Consider the following 22585-nt stretch of genomic DNA (forward strand, 5'->3'; position numbering starts at 1 on the left):
CACTTATGATGGGGTTGGGTCTTGAAAATCCCATGGTAAACTGAAAGTATTGTAAGTGAAAAATGCATTTACTACACCTAACCTGCCACATGTTGTAACATTGCCTAGCCTGCTGTAAACATGTCCCAAACACATATTAGCCTACAAGAGGGTAAAATCTTCTACCATAAAGTCTAACTTATAATGAAGCATTAACTATCTCCTATAACTCACTGCTTACAGTACTCTACGGAGGAAAGGGCTGCTTGTTTAACCCATGGTCACGTGGCTGGTTGGGAGGCGAGACTGCTGGCTGCTGCCCAACATAAGAAAATATTGGATGCCATAGCACAAGCCTAGAACAAAACAAAATTCAAAATTTGAATCCATTTTGTGATCCCACACCACTGTAGAGTAGAAATATCCTAAATCTGGCCATCTAAGTCAGAAATTCTCATCAGCCATTATTCAAGTGCCCAGCAGTGACATGCGACCTGTAGCCACCATTTTGAACAGATCAGAACACATTCAGAATGGGCTGGTATGGAGAAAAAGTAGATAAAGCCGCAGAGGTAAGGCTCAAATTCTGTTTTCAGTATATGTGCTCGAGCCAGGACACCCTGGCCCCTTTCCACCCACTGTGTGTCTGTAGGGGCAACGATGACACACGTGCTGGGATTCTGGCCAAGCTCTTCATTTAAAGAGAATGCTCAGGGACAAGAATCTGGTTTTCATGACCATTCATGACCTGAGGACCATTGAATGGATACGCATGCGCAGTGTGGCCCATTATTTCTATCATTACTGTTCTGTCTCTGCAGGTATGCCATTGGCCTTGCTTACAAATCAGCCCCCAAACATGAATGGATTGGGAAAAACTCTGCTTCCTGGGCCCTCTGCCGCTGCAACAATAACTGGGTGGTGAGACACAACAGCAAGGAGATCCCCATTGAGCCAGCCCCTCACCTCAGGCGCGTCGGCCTTCTGCTGGACTATGACAGCGGCTCCATCGCCTTTTATGATGCTTTGAACTCCATCCACCTCTACACCTTTGATGTGGCATTTGCGCAGCCTGTGTGTCCCACCTTCACTGTGTGGAACAAGTGTCTGACGATCATAACTGGTCTTCCTATCCCAGACCACTTGGATTGTACAGAGCAGCTGCCTTGAGTGTCTGGTCACATGCACCTGCTTTCTAGAGGAATAAGAAAAGTTGAGGCTATTATTTAGGGAATTGAGAAAGCAGAGGCTTTGAGAGTCTGATTAAATCTCCCCCAAAGTGTCCAGAAATGAAACAAGACAGGGCTCAATATGGAAGAGTTCTTTCCTTTTACTGTGTTTTGTATTAAGTACAGGCTTTAATAGGTTCTTTAATTTTTTTTTATTTAGAGGAAAATCTATAGAATTATTTATGAAAGAAACATAATCGGAATTACAACTCTTAGGAATTACTTGGTTTTGCACACAAAGAAGCCCATAAGTTTACCAGATCTTTACAACTTTAAATTTCATCAGTTTATAGGTTTGCAAAAAAAAATCTTTTTGTAGATTCCTGTGTTTATTCATCTTCTCACTTACTATTTCATACTGAGCCCATGGGAAGTCTTATCCCTTCACCAGTGCATACCAGAACATGCAGCTATTTTTTAAAATATAAAGCCATTTTGAACCAATTAGGGGCGTAAACAGGTTTTCTTACAACATTTTGAATTGGAAGTGTTTGTTAACTGTGATGTCAAATCTCTTGTTGGATCACCTAGAATGGAGAAAGAGAATGTTAAGAATTGACTGAACTTCAGATTTAGCTATGGCTCATCCTTTAACTTCCTTCTGGTGACTGGAGGAATAATGTTGGGATGAAAGGTTGTGGAACCTTGATTGTATGTTACCCCTCTTTTCAAAGAGTAGGGATTTGGGGCTAACATTATGAATGAGATTACAATTGAAAATAGTTACTTTAATTTTCTGCAGGTTATTTAAAATTACGGGCTGATTTGTCTTTTATCAGAAGTAGGATACTGTTTTATGGTTTAATCTATATCATCCTTCCTTTTAGTAGTTTTATCTTTAGGCCTGTGAAAATTCTTCATTACACTTAGTAGTTGTCTCCTCCCCCACCCCCGAATTGATTTTTTTTAATCCCTGGGGCTAAGGAAATAAACCTGTTATTTCATGAGTGGAAACTCTACTTTGAATTACTTTTGTTCTCTGGGACATCAGTATATACGTCAGACCCCACAACCACATCCAAGTATAAATATGAGTGATGACATGGGGCATTGCATCAAGTACAATTCACACTGTACATCCTTTAAAATATTATAAACAGAATCTTATTAAACACATCTTGATAGATGTAGAAGTCCCTCTATTTTATAGTGTAGTTTACCTTAGTGTTTTATGACTAGAAAGAAAATTCGAACTCTTCACATGCAGGCCCTTCTTTGAACCTGCTAATGAAATGTCAGAGGAATGTTATTTTTTAATTATTATTTTTTTTTTGCATGCTGATCTGACACATTGGAATGGTCCCAGAATTAAGGCTTTCTTGGATGGTCTTTAAACTGGGATGTTAGCATAGATTCACTTCTACAAAGAACATGACCTGTATACGTGGTTTTAATTGCTAAAATATTTATCTGGGCTACTGGGTCAGGCATTGACTGAACAGACTTGTAGATTGAGGTATTGTTTTAGTGGTTTTGTTTTTAACAAAATTGACCAGTTTCCCTGAAATAACTCAATAAATCATTGTTTGCTCATCACATGGCCATTGCTGATGTGCTTTTCAATCTAGACTTCAGGGAAAACCAAGCTAGCTTTCTATATCTTTATAGCTCTTCCTTGGCAGTCACTGTCCTTTTTCTTAACAGATAGATTCTATATATTTACTATATTATTTATACCCAGATGGATATTTTGATAGCAACTTGAGACAATTTCATGTCTTAAAAAATGGACAGCTCATTGGAAAATTATTCATCATTTCTCTGGAAACTGAATGGGATTTTTTTTAGCCAATACCAAAACAATGTATATTTGCCTTCCCTAAATAAGCTGAAAGGGTTGCCTCAGTAACTTTTACATGTTTTGAGTAACTGGATAATGGATATTTTAATGCACTTTGTACACTACAGGTTCTAAGTATAAGGGTCTAAAACTCAATTTCTGAGTTTTTACAAATCATTATCTCCAAATACCAGTAAATGCTACAGTTTGCCTTATGATGTTCACATAAAGCATTTATTAGAAAGACACTATTTCCATGAATATAATGTTTTTTCAGGATAAAGATATTACTACTCAAATTTTCACTGCAAGTTATTTAGGGTATGTTCTGGCTATTTTTCTAAGGGAAAAAAACAGATTATGTTGTAATTTTGTTGTGGGAGTCTCACACTTGGCTAACTTAAAAACATTGTGGATATAGCAGTTACTTTTTCCAGGTTGTCATATTTACAGGAAAATATGTATATGGTGAAAGGCTACAGTGTTTAATTACTGTAATGATGTAGAAAGGATTTCCATGTGGTTTTTTTTGAAAGTCTAAAAATACATGCTGTAAACATTTGCTGCAGTATAATTGTGTATTCTCTTTAGATGGATTGGGGTCACAATATTTTATTCTTTGAGGTCCTTCACAGGAAGCATTTCCATATGAGACAAAAGAGGTGGCAGTGCCAATTATACTAATAGAACTGATTTGATGCTAAGCAAGGCTATAAGGGCTGGCATTGTGAGTGTGCAAATGCATGAGTTGCTCAGAACTCTGGGTTCAGAAGGGCCTCAAGCTTGGTTTCATGTTTTGTCACTGTCATGAAATTCTTAAGAGAGTTTGAACAAGGGGCCTGCATTTTCACTTTGCTCTGGGCCTTGCAAATTATGAAGTCAGTCCTCGGAACAGAACTTTGAAACATGGTACCTCCCTTCCTAGTGGATTGAAAGACAGAAATCAGGATCTATGAATCCAAATAGTGGACTGAACTGAGGATAAGCCTACAAGATTTCTTTTCTGCTCTTAAAGGAAATGACTTCAACACTTGAATGCAAATACTGATGGTGGTTTCTACTGGAGAAGAGGAAATGGCCTGAATACTTACAGGCTTTTATTATGGTACTGGTATATATTGACTTTCATTTCTTGAGGAACTGAACTAGAGCCTTCCATCCAATATGGAATTCTATCTCATCTTCAGGCACACATGCCTGAAGTACATGAGATACATAAGTATCTGGTGTTGGGACAATGACAACTGTTCTACCTTGATAAAACATGAAAAGGCATATAAAGACACTGACAGATGGATAAATTTGTTGAAGACAGTGCTTCTCATCCAGGGCTTGATTTGGCAACCCAGCAATAATATCTGGAGTAAATTTTGGTTGTGATAACTTGGGGATGTGTTGCTACTGGCATCTAGTGGGAAGAAGTCAGGGGTGATGTTAAGCATCCTCACCACAGTTACCTTGTAAAAGATGTTGTGTCCTAGCTTTTTGTGTGTGTGCACAAAAAGAAAAATCTGGAGCAGTCCAAAATCTTCATCATGGTGACTCCTTTACCTTCAAAAATATTTACAAAATACAGCAATCTAAAATCTGTAAAGGAATCCAAGCCCAAGCCCGTGGATATGGGAATCCCAGATAACAATTGTAACAAGGATGAGCGCCATTGAGAGAGGAAAAGCCTTTTTAATGTTTCTTTGTACTAGGACAAATTCAGTCCCAGGCACGAGTGTCACATTGCCAAGTCCTCAATCCAGACTCCTCTCTTGATTGTTGTTGCTTCCTGATTCAAAATAAAACCATTTTTGTGACACCAAAACAGGTTTCTGGTCTGTCTCTGTTGTCTTCTTCCATCAGTCTATGTTCTACCATCTATAGTTTCACCAATGTTTATTCAGTTTCTGTTATTTTCCCCCTATTTTGTGACAGGCCACTTATTTTCTTTGACACATGAAACTGACTCATGTCCATCATCTACCCTTTCCACTCAACATATTTTGTAAAAATTGAATAATCCATTGGGAATTTTTTTTTGACCAGTCCTGGGGCTTGAACTCAGGGCCTGAGCACTGTCCCTGGCTTCTTTTTGCTCAAGGCTAGCACTCTGCCACTTGAGCCACAGTGCCACTTCTGGCCGTTTTCTGTATATGTGGTGCTTGGGGAATTGAACCCAGGGCTTCATGTATGGGAGGCAAGCACTCTTGCCACTAGGCCATATTCCCAGCCCCCATTGGAAATTTTAAAACATAACGAAATCTGATTAAGGATTAAAAACCCAGAGTAAAGATTTCTTAATTGAAAGTCTTGTAGGTGAGAAAGAGGAAGTGGGGGGAGCACAGGCTGTTTGCAGAGGAGTATAGGCCATTACATTGTTTTCTTGAATAATCTCCATAAGTACATGCCCAAAGCTCCCCTGAGAAGCACAGGAAAGCCCCTTTGGCACAGATCACTGTTCTTCTGGGCCACAGCATCAGAATCACTACAGGCTTGGTGGAAATACCCCTTCTCCCTCCTCCACACCTGCTGTCCCAGCACTCAGACCCGCAGGAGATTCTGATACTAGCAAGTTTGTGAAGCACTGAGTCTCAAGCCCAAATAAAAATGCTTGCTTCCAAGATGAGTCATTTTAGAGGCAGTGTGAAGTAGTGCAGGGATTCTTGACCTAATGGCTTTAAAATCAACTTTGCTGCACATGCTGACTCCTGAATCTCATCTTGCCAGTTGGGAGGCTTCAACTCAGGGCCTGAGCGCTGTCCCAGAGCTCTTCGTGCTCGAGGCTATCACTGTACCACTCTGAGCCATAGCATGCACGGCTTCTAGTTTTCTGGTGGTTAATTGGAAATCAGAATCTCATAGACTTTCCTGCCTGGGCTTGCATTTGAAAATAATCGGCATTGGCAACCCGTGCTACAGATATGGGGCTGGACATCTTTAAGGGTTTGATAATGAATATTTGAGTATTTCAGTCTGCAAAAAATACTTCAGTCTGTGGGAAAGCAGCTCTGAATATGTAAATGTGTAGGTGTGGGTGTGTTTCATTAACTCTTGGTCTGAAAGCTGTAGTTTGCTGGCCTGAGCTGTAGAAGACACTGGAGAACCCTCGTTCTCTAGCCCCTCGCTCACCCACCTCAGCCGTGTCCCTCCATGCCTCAACGAGTTCTAGAAGTCCTTTCAAACATGAAATGACATCAGTTCTGTGAAATCACAGAATTAGTTATGGAGTACTTAAGACAGGGCCACTCAGTAAGATTCCTTCATGTGACAGGCCAGGTGAAGTGTGTCAGTGTTCTAATCATTAGCTTTACAACCTTCATAATTTTACCTCAAATCCACCTTTCTCGCAAGTGACAAGTGTGTAAAATATATTCCCTTTGATAAACATTTTGAAGTACATTTAATTTGAACTTTTGAAACTGAGCAGATACCACTATAATTAATCAGCTTGCAACGTTAACTTGAAGGGCTTGTCATCCACACCACAGGGTAGCCCATGGCCCTCTGCTTTTCTTTAGGTAGATGGTGGAAAAGATCATTGATTATGAGTCTAGAAGCATGAAAAGGAAGACATGTGGAACTTGCAATATCCTTTGCCTAAGATTATCATTGTCATTATCATCACGACTTGAATGTTCACTTTAAGAATATAAAAATAAAAATGGGGTCTGGGACTTAGAGAAAACCCTGTCCTATGGTTGTCCTATCTTCATATGGGCAATTTATGAAAAGGAATTCAGGTCTCTGAATCTTTTTAGCCATGATCTCCTAAGAGAATTTTTAAAGCATGATTAAACAGGAAGTAAAGCAATTAACGAGCAAATATGTCATGGCCAAAAACCAATTACCAATTAAAGTACAGCACAGGAAAAAAAATGATTTAATGAACATTGGTTCTATTGTACAGTCTATTTATTCTCAAAGCTCAATTTTGATTATGGTCATTAAAAGCTGTTCAATGTCATTAAAGCATATGAAATAATAATGCTGATCTTCCCCTTCACTAATCATAGGCTCCTGCCAACCACTGCCCTCCCTTGCCTTCTCTTCTCTTTCAAGCTTCCCAAAGGCCTCTTCACACCTGCTGCTTCTGATTCCTTGCCTGCCATGGTCCATCCCCCATTCTGTCACAAGTGTCTAGTTTTCATCCTACCAAACAATGCTGCACACGGACACCACAAACATAAAATCAAAACATTCCCAGATATTTGGTTGCTTCAAGTCATTACATTGGAGATACTGACTTATTTTTTTATTCCCTCTCTAGGCAATTCCATGTAAACCATTACCTTCATCACCATTGCATGCAGAAGCTTTCCAATATTTTTTTGGTAGGTCATGGGCTTGAACTCTGGGCCTGGACACAGTCCCCGAGCCCTTCAGCTCAAGGCTAGCACTCTACAATTTGAGCTACAGCACCACTTCTGGCTTTCTGGTGGTTTACTGGAAATGAGTTTCACAGACTTTCCTGCCCAGGCTGGCTTTGAATGAACCAGGATTCTCAGAACTCGGCCTCTTGAATAACTAGGATACAGGCGTGAGCCACTGGCACCCAGCTTCCAAATTTTAATCTCTAGGTCCAATTTCTCCACTGACCTCAGTCCTACATTTTGATCTTTTTACTGGCAATCATTAGTGGATGCCTAAAAGTCACCTTAAGTTCAATTTTTAAGGAGCTGCACTCATGATCATTCACATAGCATTTGAGAATCTATGGATTACAGCAAACTCAGTGTAACAAGTACCTATACAAACAAAGACAAAAATTCAAATCAGAAGCTTAATGATGTCACTTAAGACACTAAGAAAGGAAGACTAAACTAACCCCAAATTTAGTAGAAGTAAAGAAATAACAAAGAAGAGAGCCTGAGAAAAGTATGAGGGGTGAGAGGAGAGAAAGAATAGTCAACAGATACAAGGGTGAAGCTGGACAAAAAGGATGAGTTTATATGTTTTATAGTACAATGGAATAACTGTAGTTTACCAGAATTAATTATTTCAAAATATCTAGTAGAAAGAATTTTGAATTTTTCCAACACAAGGAAATGATGAGTGAGGTGATGGATATGCTGATTACCTGATCTGATCACTGTTATACATTTACTTGTTTTGAAATGTTAGAATAGCCCCATAAATGTGTAAAAATCTTGAAAATATTTCTGTATTGAAAATAAAAATAAAATGTATGGGGCTCAGCGGTAGTAGGCTTGCATGGCACGAACAAAGCCCTGGGTTTGATTCCCAGAACTGCAAAAACTAAAGTGACTATTTTTTTCAAAAAAGTGAATTTTTCATGATCCCTAACACCATACCCATAAGTAAATAAGTTTTGAAAAGGTATTTCCAAAAGAAAAAGAAAAAAACATAAGTTCTCAAGCTTTCACCTGGAGTTGTAAAATGTAATTCTTTTTGTGTGCTGGTTCAGGGGCTTGAACTCATAGCCTAGATACTTTCCTTGAGCTTTTTGTGCTCAAGGCTAACACTAACACTTGGGCCACAGCTCCATTTCCAGCTTTTCTGGAAGTTTAGTGGTGGTAAGAATCTCATGGACTTTCCTGCCGGGGCTGGCTTCACACCACGATCTTGCGATCTCAGCCTCCTGCAGAAGCTAGCATTCCAGGCATGAGCCACTGGAGCCTGGCTTGTAAGTCATTTTTAAATGTACACAGTAAATGTATTTAAATAAGACAATGAGTCCACATATTTTAACTTCTATTTCATTGCTTTTCAGACTAAATCCTCTTACATGTTTTGTTGTTTTCTCAATAAAGTATGATTTACTTTTATCCTTATTTTCTCTCACTAAAAAATGATTAAGCGAGGAGGCAGGGTCAGGCAGGGCAAGCACGGTGTGGAGCGGGCAGCTCTTGAGCTGGCCATCCAAATGGAGGAGGCTGAGGGCCTTTAGGTGGGCTGGCTGCTTTTGGAGTCTGCAGTCAGCACCCAATAAATCAGCAAATGTAGATGATGACAGAGACGAATCTCCTCAAGATTTAAATCTCCCTGTCAGGCCTTGAGGTGAGTCCATCATGGGGAGACCAGGCTGAAAAGCAACAAGAGACTCAGGCAAGAATAAACGTGCAGCTGTCAGCCTGGAATGATGAGCTCGATCAAAGCTTGTGACCCTCTGAGCCCCCGGGGAAATGGTGCAGGCAGGGAGAGGAGGGGCTGGCCAAATCCCAGCATCTGTTATCAGTTGCCTCTTGCTCCCTTTCTGCATTCCGAATCTGGCACTGGGGTCGTTCTGAAATGGAGAAGGGTTGCTATTGGTGGGGCTGTGGCAAACCTTCAAGTGACTGACTGGAAGCAGAAGTAGCCGAGCTTGACCTTTCAACCCCAGAGTTCTTGGGGCCAGTCAGCCTGCAGAGGCCCAGACCTTGATCCCACTGGGAAGGCATTCCTCATTAAGCAATGCCACTAGACTTAGGGTACAACCCATAAGGTCTCCTGCTCCCTTCTGGGGCTCTTTCTAGATCCTGAATTTCCAAGTCAGTCTTTTGCTGCTGAACTTGCTTGAGCGCAGTTGACACTGGCTGATGGAGGGAGGGGAATACAATTGTCCTGGCAAGTAGTGGCATGGGAAATGTCCCAGGCTTGGAAAAGTGCCCAGAGGGCTGCGCTGGGAGCCAGGCTGAAGCAGTCTCGCCTTGGGCTCTGTGGAAGTACTTGAGAAAGCTACTGGTTCCTGAGACTTTCAAAGGCAGTCTGTTCTTCCTGCAGGTTAAGCCCTCAAAACCAGGAAACTCTCAGGGACAACTCTGACAGGGACAAAAGTCAACACACACAGTTCGGTGACAACATCTGAGATGCAAATGTAGCCAATTTCCTTTAAGGCTCTGGGACACTGCTGTCAAAACCATCCCTCAAAGGTGGGAGGGGCCAGGCTCAGAGCTACAGAAAAATTCCACTGCTGGGAGATGGAAATCATGACACCTTTACAGCTCTGAGAGGAAATGAGATGACTTGAGTGTTAAAATGCCCTGGCCAATTTGGGAGATGGAGGAAGTTGTTCATTCTTGCTAATTACAGTCTGGGTGTCAAGTTTTCATTTCCAATTTCGGCAGGATATCACCAGCTTTGTTTGCCTATGTTTAGGGCCTAATGAAATTGTCGAGTACACTGTCGATGTCTGTGGACACTAAGGACAGGAAAACCAATATCTGCTGAGCAAATTTTGTGAACAGTTTTTCTTCTTCATCTCAGTGCACGTGGGAACAAAGTCTTCTGTTTTACATTTTCAGTGTTGCTCCATCTTTTTTCTAGCTGTTTCTTTTCTCCCCTGGGGAGATATTTGGGGCAAGGTGTTTCTTTGTGGCAGGGGCCTTGCACCGCAGGGTGCCTCCAGCGTTAGGTGCTGGACGCCTCCCATGAGGTAGCAGGCAGGGATGTGGGAATCATAAACACCTCTGCTTTTGCCTCCAATCTGGAGACCAACAACAAGCAAATGTTCACAGAAGCTATTTTTTTCATTTGTGCAATTTAGAAGGAGGAATCTTTTGCTTATAATATTTTAGAGCTGTCACTATTGCAAAGAGAGATTGAAGTTACAATGTACAGTTTAACAATATTTCAAGAAGCTTCCTTAAATTCTCAAAAAAATTCCTTTGCACTCAAAAACAGATTGTGGATGGAGTTTCTTTCTGTGTCTGTGTGTGCTGGTCCTGGGGCTTGAACTCGGGGTGCAGGTGCTACTCCTGAGCCTTTGGGCTCAAAGCTAGCATTCTACCACTTGGGCCACAGCTCCACTCTCAGAAATTTTGGAGATAAGAATCTCACTGGCTTTCCTGCCCATGCTGGCTTCAAACCCTGATCCTCAGATCTCAGTCTCCTGAGTAGCTAGGATTACAGGTGTGAGCCACCAATGCCCAGCAGTGGGGTTTCTTATAGCACAGGAAATCCTGGTGTGTATGTTTCTCAAATTAGAGGTGAGACAGCCTCTGCTCACAGCTACCTTGTTGATACTGCTATGAAGTTCCTCTTCCTATGGCTACTTGACAGAATGATTCTGGTTTTGAAAACTGACTACACACATATCCCCCCCCTCTCTCTCTTGCTATCCTCTTTCTCTTTCCCTCCCTCCCTTTCATTTTTTGAGTCAACCTACATACTGCCTTAGTACTGACTGCTAGAATTGCAACCATGTGTCACCATGTCTGGCAAAACACAACCTTCATAGAATAGTAGATGAGGAGCTATTCTTTGAAAGAACATAGTGACCTCAAAGTATAACCCTCATATAATTTATTTCTTATTTCTTCCTTTACACATTTAAAAAGAATCCACAAATTGTTACCTTCTTTTGAGTTTTTAAATTTATTTTTACCTAGTTATTTTTATCATTATTGTAAAAGTGATATACAAAGGGGTTGCAGTTATACAAGTCAGGTAATAAGTACATTTCTTTTTGAAAAGTATCACCTCTTCCTTCATTTTCTCTCAGTTTTTCCCTCCTGACCCCTCTCCTACTCCACAATCTTTGAGAGTTTTTTTTCCCAAATACTAAGCTCCCTGAGGATGGGAATTATATTTATTACTTTCTAATATCTTTGATGTTTGTCACAGTCCTTTGTTTGTTGTATGTTTTCAGTGAATGCTTACTAAAAAGGGAAGGGAGATAGGATGGAAGGAGAGAGATAAGGTAAGGGGAAAAGAAGAACAGAAAGATAGAAGGATGGAGAATAAGTGGTGAAAATGAGAGAGAAAGGGAAAGGAAAGAAGGAAGGAAGGAAGGAAGGAAGGAAGGAAGGAAGGAAGGAAGGAAGGAAGGAAGGAAGGAAGGGAAGGAGTACAGAAAGAGGAAGAGCAGCAACATTACATTTTTATTCTGCACTATGTAGTTTGGCTCCAAGCTCTATGACATTTATCCAGTGAAGGGTTTCCTGACACACTTTCATTTGTTGTCATATAACAGTGGCCCTTCTGACATCCAGCATTTCATGCAGAACAAGAAGAATCAATGTGCCGGTTGAGGTGATCCAATAGCTACGGAAAAATGAAAAGTGATGTCAGGAGAAAGTAATCAAGAAGAACGAGTCTGAGAATGCTCAGCTTTTCACGACACATTCCCAAGAACTTAATATTTCAAAGGAGAACAAATGCTTCTACATTGGAGTCTTAAAAAAGGAATAGAGATCATTTTTTAAAACCCAGGGGAAAAAAGAAATAGAACTAGAATAAAAGAGCAGGCTTGAAAGTCCACCCTCCAATCCATTCTACTGCCTGCAGGCAAAGTCCAAAATTAACTTTTCCTTTATCTCCTGAAGTTCCAAGTAAACTCTCTCCTTCTTGAAATATCTCTTTTTATATCTCATCAATTTGTTCAACTCTCCAATTTAGTTCAGTTTCTGCAGTTTAGTAATGTACATTTATTGAAGAAAAATCTGAAAAGTATCAAAGAACACAAAGAACAAAGTAAAGCAAAATAAATGTCCACAGTGTTCCAGGAATCATTTTCATCATTTTTCATGTCTGAAAAAAACCCCTTCATTTCTGCTATACATTACTATATGAATCATTCTACTTTTACATCCTGATTCAAGACCTAATTCTTTATTTGCCATTAATGAGAAGTGCTATATATTTTTGAAGTGTGTTTAAAAGTCTTATTTTAGGACATGGGCCAAAAGGCAAGGCTCTCCAACTCATTAACCTGCTCCATAAGCCTTAAACCACTGTTTCCTATGGGAGAAAAACATACCTGGGAATAGAGTTACTATTTTAATTCTTTCCTTCTAACTATTTCAAGACTGGTTTATCCCCATTTCATCTGAATGAAAATTACTTGAGAACGTTTCCTCCCCTGTGCAAAGAGGAACTTAACAATTTAATTCTGGTTAAGAAATCCAATTGCTTCTATCAGTTGGGGAACCAGTAGCTAAACAAAAATTAAGATCCAAGTGAAAGCTGTCATGAATGATTCCAGACGTCCCATGCAGATGCTGCCACTCAGAGGAACTGACGACTGGAACCTTCTGACCCTGTTACTCTGAGCAGATTTTCCTCAGCCTCTGTTACAAGGAGGAAGGAGCCCATGGCCCTGTGGAGTGTTCATCCACAAACCCAACTGTCACCCAATCAGGAACTGTCACTCAAACAATCCCCTTTGCATGAATTCCATTTATTTTTCCACTTTACGATTATGTTCTTTGGCTGGGAACTGGGGAATTCTATTCCTTCAGGCCTCATCTTGAAAACCACTGCTTCTCCCACTTTTCCATGCAGGAGCTGGCATCAGGGCCACTCTGGAGGTGAAGTTCTCAAATTCCAGGGGACCCATGGCCAAGCCTTCCTGCTTGTTCATGGAAACCTGCTGTGGACCAGGAGAGAGGCTGCTTTCCTGGCCTGGGGCTGGGTCCATTGCCCGTGCTTTAATGACAGGCCAGAGCCAAGTGCCTGTGCTGATTGGGAAAGTTGTGGACTTGCTTGGGGATTTTAGTCATTAAAAAAGCCTTCATAGGCATTGTTCCCAGGCTATTTCCACCTTGGCCTTGGGATTCTAAGCTAAATTGCCTGCATATTATTATGCTCAATGGTCACAGTATTCTGGCAATGGATAGTGCTTATTCATGTGCTCAGTCTTGTACAGTATCAATAGAAGACCCCTGTTTCAAGGACTTAGTGCCCTCACAGTCCTGCTAACCTATGTAGATATGAATAATGACAAACAATTGTTGACAAACATCCAAAATTTAGGGAACTCTTAATACCCTAGTGCTGATCTCAAATAGTATTTAATTCAAAGCAACTACTCTTCTAGTCCTCTGGTTATTTGATGCAAATATCAAATAATGGAAACTGGCAATGAGGTTTTTTTTAGTTTTTTCTAAGTCCTGGCTTTCAAAATTCCAGGCCATTGCTCTAATTTTATTTTCTTTATAAGGTGACATATATTGTTTTCCTGTATCCACCAACCAAGTTCTTGCTAAGATTTGTCGTTAGAGCTGCAGTTGCATTAGTGTTCTGACCAAAACGTCCAGTCTCATGTTGTTCAAAGAAGTTTTAACATCAGCTAGAAATGTAAGTGTGGATTCATTCCATGTCTAAAAGGAATTTTCATCTAATTTTAAAATGATATTAAACTTCAGAAAGTTTTGAAAATAATAGCAAAAAGGAAAGTGAGAAATATTCCTATGGTGGTACATGCAGAAAAAACACTGGTTTATTTCCTATGTAGCTATGATGATGATCTAATTAGAGATGAAGAGAGGAAGACAGAGCGAGTCCTACATAATCGGCTCTCTTTGCTTATCAAAAAATTGATTCGTCTTTTGTACAACTTCTTTTCTACATAATTTAGACAAGAGTAGAATATTCAGTCCCTCTTGTCGATATCATAATGATATTGACCTAATCTATTTTCTAAAAAGCAGAATTCATGATCAGTTAGACAGAGCTCATAGCTAAATTCCTGAAGTACAATAAAATTCATTGCAGGGTGGTCTGCCTGGGAAGTGACAATGCACTGATCCCCAAGGAGAATTTTATATGCTCAACTGCTCTCCGGGGCTGGTTGAGTTAAGCAGTGGTTCAGTACTTGTCCTTAAGAGACATTTACAATATCTGGAGACATCTGTGGTCATTATAACTAGTGGAAGCAGGATGACGCCAAACTTCAGTGAGGGGAGGCCAAGGATGCGCTAAACATCCTACAGCGCACAGGGAAGGCCCACAACAGAGTGACCTGAACCCAGTCAGTAGCACAGTAGTGAGACGGAGAAATGGTGAGTTAAACTGACATCGTCCTAAGTTAAAAGAGGCCACACAGCTACACAGAGGAGAGCAGGGCAGCACAGACTACCTGCCCTTTAGATGACTTGTGGGTGGACAGATGTTTTGACGACGTAGCATAATGTTTGGAAGTGCTGACATGAAAATAAAACAAGTGTAAAATAGTTTTACAGCTGACATAGTGCAAGTAGCTCAGTACATGGTCACTATTGTCATTATCTAACTCCGAGTAAATTTTGACACTTAATTTTCACACTGTGATACACAATTGAGATTTCCACCCATCATGAAGGTCAAGAGAGGACTCTGGGGGAAAATGGAACCATTTCTTCAAGAATCCCTTTGAGTTGTAAACAAGAGCAATGCATCATATGTAGGGAAGTCTTTTATGGTTACCAGAATTTTGTAATCACAGGATAATCAGGTAGTCTAAAAATTCTCCAAATTATAGGCTATTTTCTGAATGCTAAGCACTTTCTAATGACAAATGCAAAATGAATTTGTGGTAAATGTTGTAGTGGTATCCTATTAAAGAGTTTTCCAGGCAACTAAATCTTTGCCTTTAGAATTTTAGACAGATATCATCTGGCCATCCTTCCCAGCATTAACTAATCACCAGTGAAAAATATAAATGCCATTCACAAATCATATCAAAGATAGGAACAGCTGGGATCAAATTCAAGAGACTGAATCATTTTATCATCTTGACATCAACCATTCTACATGGATACCACAGCCAATCTGGAGCAAAGAATAATTTATGTTGCAATAGAATTGTTAACCATTTAGATCTGGGAGACTCTTCCTACTGCCTCCCCACTACCCAGAATACCCTAGAGACTCAAGTCCAAGGATTACATGAAAAATTTTATAAAATATTATTTATAACTTGGCCATAAAATCTGGAGGGGAAATACTAATATAAACAAATCTGAGTTGTCTGACAATCTAGGTTAGAGGTCAACGAACTAAGTCCTGTGAATCAAATCTAGCTCACTGCCTATTTTGCAACGGTCTGAGCTCAGAACAGTTTTTACATTTTTAATTATTGGAAAGAATCAAAAGAGTAGTACTTGGTGATAAGTGAAGGTCAAAAATTCAAATTTCATTTTTCATAGAGAAATCTTTATTGGGAATATACCTGTACCAATTTGTTTCCATGTTACTCTCCTGATAGTCAGGGGACTGGGGGAGATATATTTTATAAGTAGTTGCAAGACATATGACCCATAAGTTCTAAAATATTTACTATCTGGCCTTTACAGAAAACTAAAGTTTGAAATTGAAGTGGCTAATTACCTCTACTTGTTGCCAGTGTTCTTGGTAGAAAAGAAATTAGTTCCCAATGTAGCTAACCAGTATGCCTGCTTCTACCACCTTAATGCCCCTTGTCATATACCTGTCAGTTTGAAAAGATCTCTTTCTTTTTATGAATTGTTCTGCATTCATGAAACAATTATCTCTGGGGGCACTTTCAATTGTTCAAACATTGTGCTAGTCTTGCACAAGCTAGACAAAGTTTTAGTGTGTGTGTGTGTGTGTATAACAGATAATGAACAAGCAAATAAATAACAAGCAACATCAGCTAGTGATAAGGATTATAAACTCAGCTAGTGATAAGGATTATAAACAAAAGTGTCTATTTGACAAGGGTTGAAATTGAGTAGTGACAACTGGTAGTCAGAAATGACAACCCTGAGGATGCAACTGGAAAAATCTGGACTACCAATTGACATAGTGAAATCTAGTCTCAAGAGAAGGAAGAGGAGGCAGAAGCAGAGGAGGAGCAGGAAGAAGAGGAGTTTGGAAGCCATAAAATCTGTAAGAAGGTATAACTTCCGAGCATCTAAAGTAAGGCTTCAGAAGATTGAGAGAAATGTGTATCCAAGAAAACCAAGGGAAGAAACGACTGAAATTTTACAACGTGATTGACAATGAAGGGAAAATTTAGGGGCATGTCCATAATGAATACTTTGCAGTTAGGTATTGTTATGCGGTGACTTAGATACAGTCCATAGAATGTGAGCAGAAGGATTACATCTTTTGTGTAGGCCTGGCATTTTAACCTTCTACATAGGCTGCCACCCTGAATTATTCTCACTTAAGCCCCAGATGAGATCATACAGTCTAGAATGATCTAGTGGGCCACACATTTATATGTTCAAAACTTAATATCTAATAGGATGTTACTGGAAATTGGGTCTTCTAAATGAATTAGGCCATGAATAGGGAACTCTCCTGATGGTATTAGTGCTGCTATAAAAGGCAGGAATAGCTGGACACTGGTGGCTCACACCTGTCATCCTAGCTACTCAGGATGCTAAGATCTGAGGATCAAGGTTAGAAGCCATTCCAGGCAAAAAAAAAAAAAAGTCCGTGAGACTTTTATCTCTGATTAAACTATTCAGAAAAAGGTAGAAGTGATGCTGTGGCTCAAGAGGTAGAGCACAAGCCTCGAGCACAGAGAGACTCAGGGACAGTGCCCAGGCCCTGTGTTCAAGCCCCAGGACTGGAGAAAAAAAAGGCTCAATTTCTTCTCTTCTCTCTGCCACATATGGACACAGCCAGAAGGCAGCCATCTGAGAAGCAGGGAGAGGGCCCTCACCAGAATGGACCATGCTGTCACCTCATCTTGGACTTCCCAGTCTCCAAACCTGTGAGAAATAAATTCGTGTTGTTAAGCCACCCAGGCTGTAGAATTGTTAGAACAACTGAAACTGAGACACACACATTCATCAGCCACCCATATCTGGCTAGCAAATTAAAAATACAATCTTTTGTAACTTAATCATACAAGTGACTCCCTGTCACCTTTGCTATCTAATACTTACTAGAAGCCCATGACTACAGCAATCCATACTCAAGATAGAAAGAGTGAGACAGGACTTGAATATCAGGAAGTGAAGATCGCTGAGAACTGTATCAGAGACAGCTCAGTACACTAAGTTAAATAAAATAGTAGACAAAACAGAAATGTCCCTTCCCCATTAATGATAACATGGTTGCCTTTACATAGATGATTCAGCAAAGACCTGCCTCGTTAGGGTCTTATTAGAATAGGGTTCCAGAAAACAATGGGATACCACATTGCACATTTTTGGTGTTTAGAAAACCAACATCTTCTATTGCAGTTCTGAGAGTCAATGTGACCTTAATACTTCTCCCTTGTCTATTTCCCCAAACTATCTCATAAAACAAGCAAAATAGGCCCCAGAACCAAGCCGCAGTCAAACTTTATTATCATCTTGAGATATATTTAGCTCATGTATTTTCCATAATTAAATAATGAAAGAATATAAATAATTTAACTAAAAGACTCATCAAATCCTGAGAATCGTTTGCTTTGAGACCAAATGCAGCAGATTTGTGAAGTATCTGGCGCTATATACTTCATTTATCACTGACTCCCACACATTCCGTTTTTAGATTTTTTGTTGTTGTGGTGGTTCTCCATGGTAGCTAGGCTAAACCTTGCATCTACCATGGCCCTTGATTTGTCACAAGTAGTCACTAATGATGTGCTGGGGAGTAGACTTGAAAATCTTGGGGTTATACAACTGGAAGGTGTACTTCATTTGTCTTTGTGCACCTCCCATCTGCAGGCAAATGTGATTATTCACCACAGAGAGCCGGGCAGACCAGTGTTAGTTCAGCCAGTATTTTTCAGAAGTTCCAGTTGTCGAATGGTACTTGGATTGCATTAGAGGTTTTGGAGCTGAGAGTTGGTTCCTTCTGAGACTCAAAAGCAGCAACAACAACAAAATACCAATCTCTGTTGGGGCTTTAGGGAAGATCCTGGAAGACACCATTAAAAAATTACTCTTTATTGAGCCGTTGAAGAACACGTGTCTAATCTTATTCTCTCTCTCTCCCTCCCTCTCTCCTTTCTTCCGTTTCCTTCTTCCCCCTTTCCCTTCCTTCCCTCTCTTCCCTAGTCTCATTATGTAACCCCAACTGGCCTTGAACTTCTACTTGCTGGGATTGTAATTGTGTGCCACCATGTCTAGCTCTTGTCCATTTTCATAAAAGAGATACTTTGAGAACATCAAAGAGTAAATTAAAACAGTTTGGATCTTTGCAATGGTGTATCAGAGTGGCCTCCACTAAGACAGATTGCTCCTGCTCTTTCCATTCATTTTGTTATTTTCAAAATCTATACATTTTAAAAATTTTCTGAAAATGTCATATAATCAGTACTTTGCTTATGAGCCCAAAATTTAAATTAAATCACATGGACAACAAATTCACACAATCTTCACTTATAGCTTTTCCTTATTTGTCATAGATTCCTTCCATATTAATGATGATGACTATATTTCTTGATAATGTCAAGTTAATCATTATTCAGTATAAGTACTTTCCCAAAGAAAAGAACTTTTCTAGCTGAGTTGAACTCAAACATTTGTCTGCTCTTTTTTTCAGCTAATGATATTGACATTTTACTATATTGGTTCATTAGAGCATGAAACTTCCTGTCTTGTTTTTGAAAAGCTATTTTAGTACTTCATATAAAAGTAACTCTATACCACAGGGACATAGCAAGTGCAATGAAAGGATCAACCATTCAGTGGGAAGGAATCTATTACAAGCCCCTAATCATTTTTTAAATGAAGCACATTTTAGACATCTCACTGCCTACAAGTAGTTTATAACTTTTCCTACAGTATCTCTAAGAATGGTCAAAAATATTTTTTCCTGCTTCTATTTATTTTAAAAAAAGCTTTTCTCCCTCTCCTTAAGTTGCAAGGGAACATAAACATACTATTTTTTTCTAAAACAATGTACCTAAACTGTGGCACATTCTATTTCTTTGATGACAAGAGCACTGTATATTTACTATCCCATGTGCTTTTCTTAAATATATTCTCTTGTCCAAGATGGGAGTTTATACTCCTTCATTTTGACCCTTGCTAGGCTGTGACTACAATGAACTCCAAGCTCAATTATTTAGGACATTTATAAATCATTCTGGAAATCTAAACACCATACTATGAGGAAGCCCAAGCAGCAACACAAGGCTCTAAGTATTCTCATCTTGACCAAACTCAACTTCCAGATGTATGAAATGAGTGAGCCTCTAGATGATTCCAGCCCCAGCTATTAAGCCAAGCCTGCCCCACGCCAGCCACTCCCTTTGAATCTTCTACTGTGGAGCAAAGACAAGCCATCCTCCTGTGCTCTTTTCAATTTACTGGCCCAGAGAACAGTGAACATAATGAAATGGTGGCTTTACAGTGTTAAGTTTGGGATGTTCCAGGAACCGTAGCATAGACTTTCCATTGGGTTGTCAGTTCACTGACACAGTTGTGTTGTTCTTTCAGTCTAGTGAAAACTCACAATGTTCTAGGCACCATGTACTTACTATAGATAGGAAAACATTAAACACAATGTTTCCTCATTCTAAGGATTTGAAGTTTCAGTGAGAGAGATACTTGTAAACCTGCTAAATCAAAACTGGGATTTAAACTGGGCTCACACCTATAATCCTAGCTAATCAGAAGGCTGAGATCTAAGGATTACAATTCAAAGCCAGCCCAAGCAGGAAAGCTCATGAGATTCTCATCTCTAATTAACCACCCAGAAAGATGTGGAGATGTGGCTCAAAGTGGTAGAATGCTAGCCATGAGCAGAAGAGCTCAGGAACAATGCCCAGGCCCTGAGTTCAAGCTCCACAACTGACAAAAAAGCGAGGGGGTGGTGGAAGGAGGGATTTAAATATCATGATGAGTTTGCAGGGTCCAGACAAGAGTTTCAGCAGAGGCCTTTCCAGAGAGCTCATCCCTTTCTCTTTCCATCCTTAGCTACAATATAAACCACAAGGGATCTCAGGCACATGAGAGTGGACAGACACTGTCCTGTACTTTCAGGTATGCGCAGGCTCTGCATACTTGGGCCTTGGAGTATATCCAGTGGCTCCATGGATAGATAGGGAGCTAAGGCACAACAGCAAACTTGGAACATTTAAACAGGGAATTCATGGGTCTCAGACACAAAAGGTAAACTCTCGAGGGGTTCCACACTCACTTAGCCCAACAAATCCTGGGCTTGGGGAGAAGTGTGGACAGAGGACGAGCCTTCAAACATGAAGCCCAGGATTATGGCTGGCGCCTGGGTCTAGGGAAGATCAACAGGGGCACAAGGTAAAAGTAGCATCGACACTGAACCACATAGAAAATGAACCATGCACCAGATGACACTTGATCTTCGCCTTGAAAAGTGTGTGATTGGTGGCATTGATGCACATTTTGATGTTCTTATTACTCGGGTTAAGTGTTAAACAAACAAACAGGTGATGGACTAAATATGTTCATTTCATTTTGGTTTTGGTACAATGTAGGAGTTACAAAGGCAAATTCAAATCATGGTCACAAGGGCCCTGAACTTGCAGTTCCAAATCTGAGGTTTCTTCTGGATTTCCACAACCCTCTTCGTGTGCAACCTTATGCAGGACAACTAATCTTTCTGAGTTTGGCAAAAGAGCTTATGAGCCTTTTACCAGATGTGCAAATCTATGAGCATATAGATTTAAAATTCTTTAGAGGAAGGTATCACATAAATGGTCTGAAAAATGACCAACTGCTCATTGCTCAAAAGGAAATTAGCACTATAAAATAAAAGAAACCAAAGCTTAGACATTATTAACTCCCTTTCACGTTATGAAGCAGTGTTGCCACTCTATGTCAAGGGGATGCAATCGCCTACAAAAGCCAAAAAGAAATGTTTTTGTCTTTGTTGGCTATATAGTCTCTATCATTCATACTCAGCGCTTCTATTGTGGTGCAAAAGCAGCCAGAGACAATATGTAAATAAGCAGGTGTGGTAATGTTCCAATAAAACTTTATTTACAAATTCAGAAGGCCAGAGTTGCTCTAAGGAGTGTAGTTTGCCAACTCCTACTATATGTTAAGAAATAATATGTGAAATTATTCAATTCTATTAAGCAATGTGAAAATTTTTAGTTACATTAAAAATGAAACTAAGCTATATATCGGGAAGCCTAGCCTGGGTATCTAGAATGTGTTATAAATAATCAACAATGCTAAAAAGCACCTTTGCCTTTTTTGTGAAATGATTTTTTCAACTGAAACCAAACATCCATCATCATTTACCCACAGCACAACTTAATACAATTCTGTGCTTATTGAGTTAACCATAAAGAAAACATGAAAGAGCAACATAAAAGAGAAAAATATTCCTAAAAATGAAAAGCTATTTTTATTGCTGAGATTATTTCTCTCCGTTCATTACTACATTCACTTCCATCTGCCCAGTAAGAACTATAGAGACTGTAAGCATCATGCATTTTTTTAAAAATTAAAAGCATTTGTGTTCAAAATACATGAAGTCACCAATGTCAAAAAGGTCACAGTCTAACAGATGAAATTAAATTAGAATAAAAGTTACTGTAATATAGGAGTGAGAGAAGCAACTACAGAGCTGTGCCTCAGTGGAAAGGATCTTTAAAAATCATCCAAACCCTTCGCAGTGCTTGGATTGCTTTGGTACAACCTGAAAAGGGATGCTCTCAATTCTTCCCAGACATACGAATTTTCAGGGCCCCTGCTTTCACAGCACAGTGCAATTCTTGGGTACCAGGAAACCAGATACTCTTATGAAATCACTGCGGTGCTAATGTCACAGGAGAAAACAGAACTGGGATGGCTTTGACAGAGGAGTTGCAGTGGTGATGACCTCTTCCTGACATTCAAGACGAGCATTAAGGAAAGCCAGATCAATTCAAGATCCAACCACAAGTGTACTGGATATTACTGGCAAGGTCTTGGGCTTGCTCTGGGTGGATCCAGAAACCTTCCAGGAAAGAACATATAGTGTTAGCCCTACGAACAGGTGGGGGTAGGGAGGCAGAGCTGGCAAGAGGTAA

The 22585-nt window shown here is 39.9% G+C and overlaps 1 protein-coding gene across 5 annotated transcripts in view; it reads left to right on the top strand.

Moving 5' to 3' along the window:
* Positions 1 to 4819, top strand: part of Mid1 (midline 1) — a 306714-nt gene extending 301895 nt beyond the window's left edge. For all 5 annotated transcript variants that reach the window (XM_048335725.1, XM_048335724.1, XM_048335726.1 and 2 more), the window contains exon 10: positions 801 to 4819. In XM_048335725.1, the coding sequence (XP_048191682.1) occupies positions 801 to 1149 (349 nt within the window). In that variant the 3' untranslated portion in view covers positions 1150 to 4819. The remainder of the gene's footprint in view (positions 1 to 800) is intronic.
* The last annotated feature ends 17766 nt before the right edge of the window (positions 4820 to 22585 follow it).

The sequence above is a fragment of the Perognathus longimembris genome, chromosome 28 (assembly GCF_023159225.1).
Source record: "Perognathus longimembris pacificus isolate PPM17 chromosome 28, ASM2315922v1, whole genome shotgun sequence".
Classification (NCBI taxonomy): domain Eukaryota; kingdom Metazoa; phylum Chordata; class Mammalia; order Rodentia; family Heteromyidae; genus Perognathus; species Perognathus longimembris.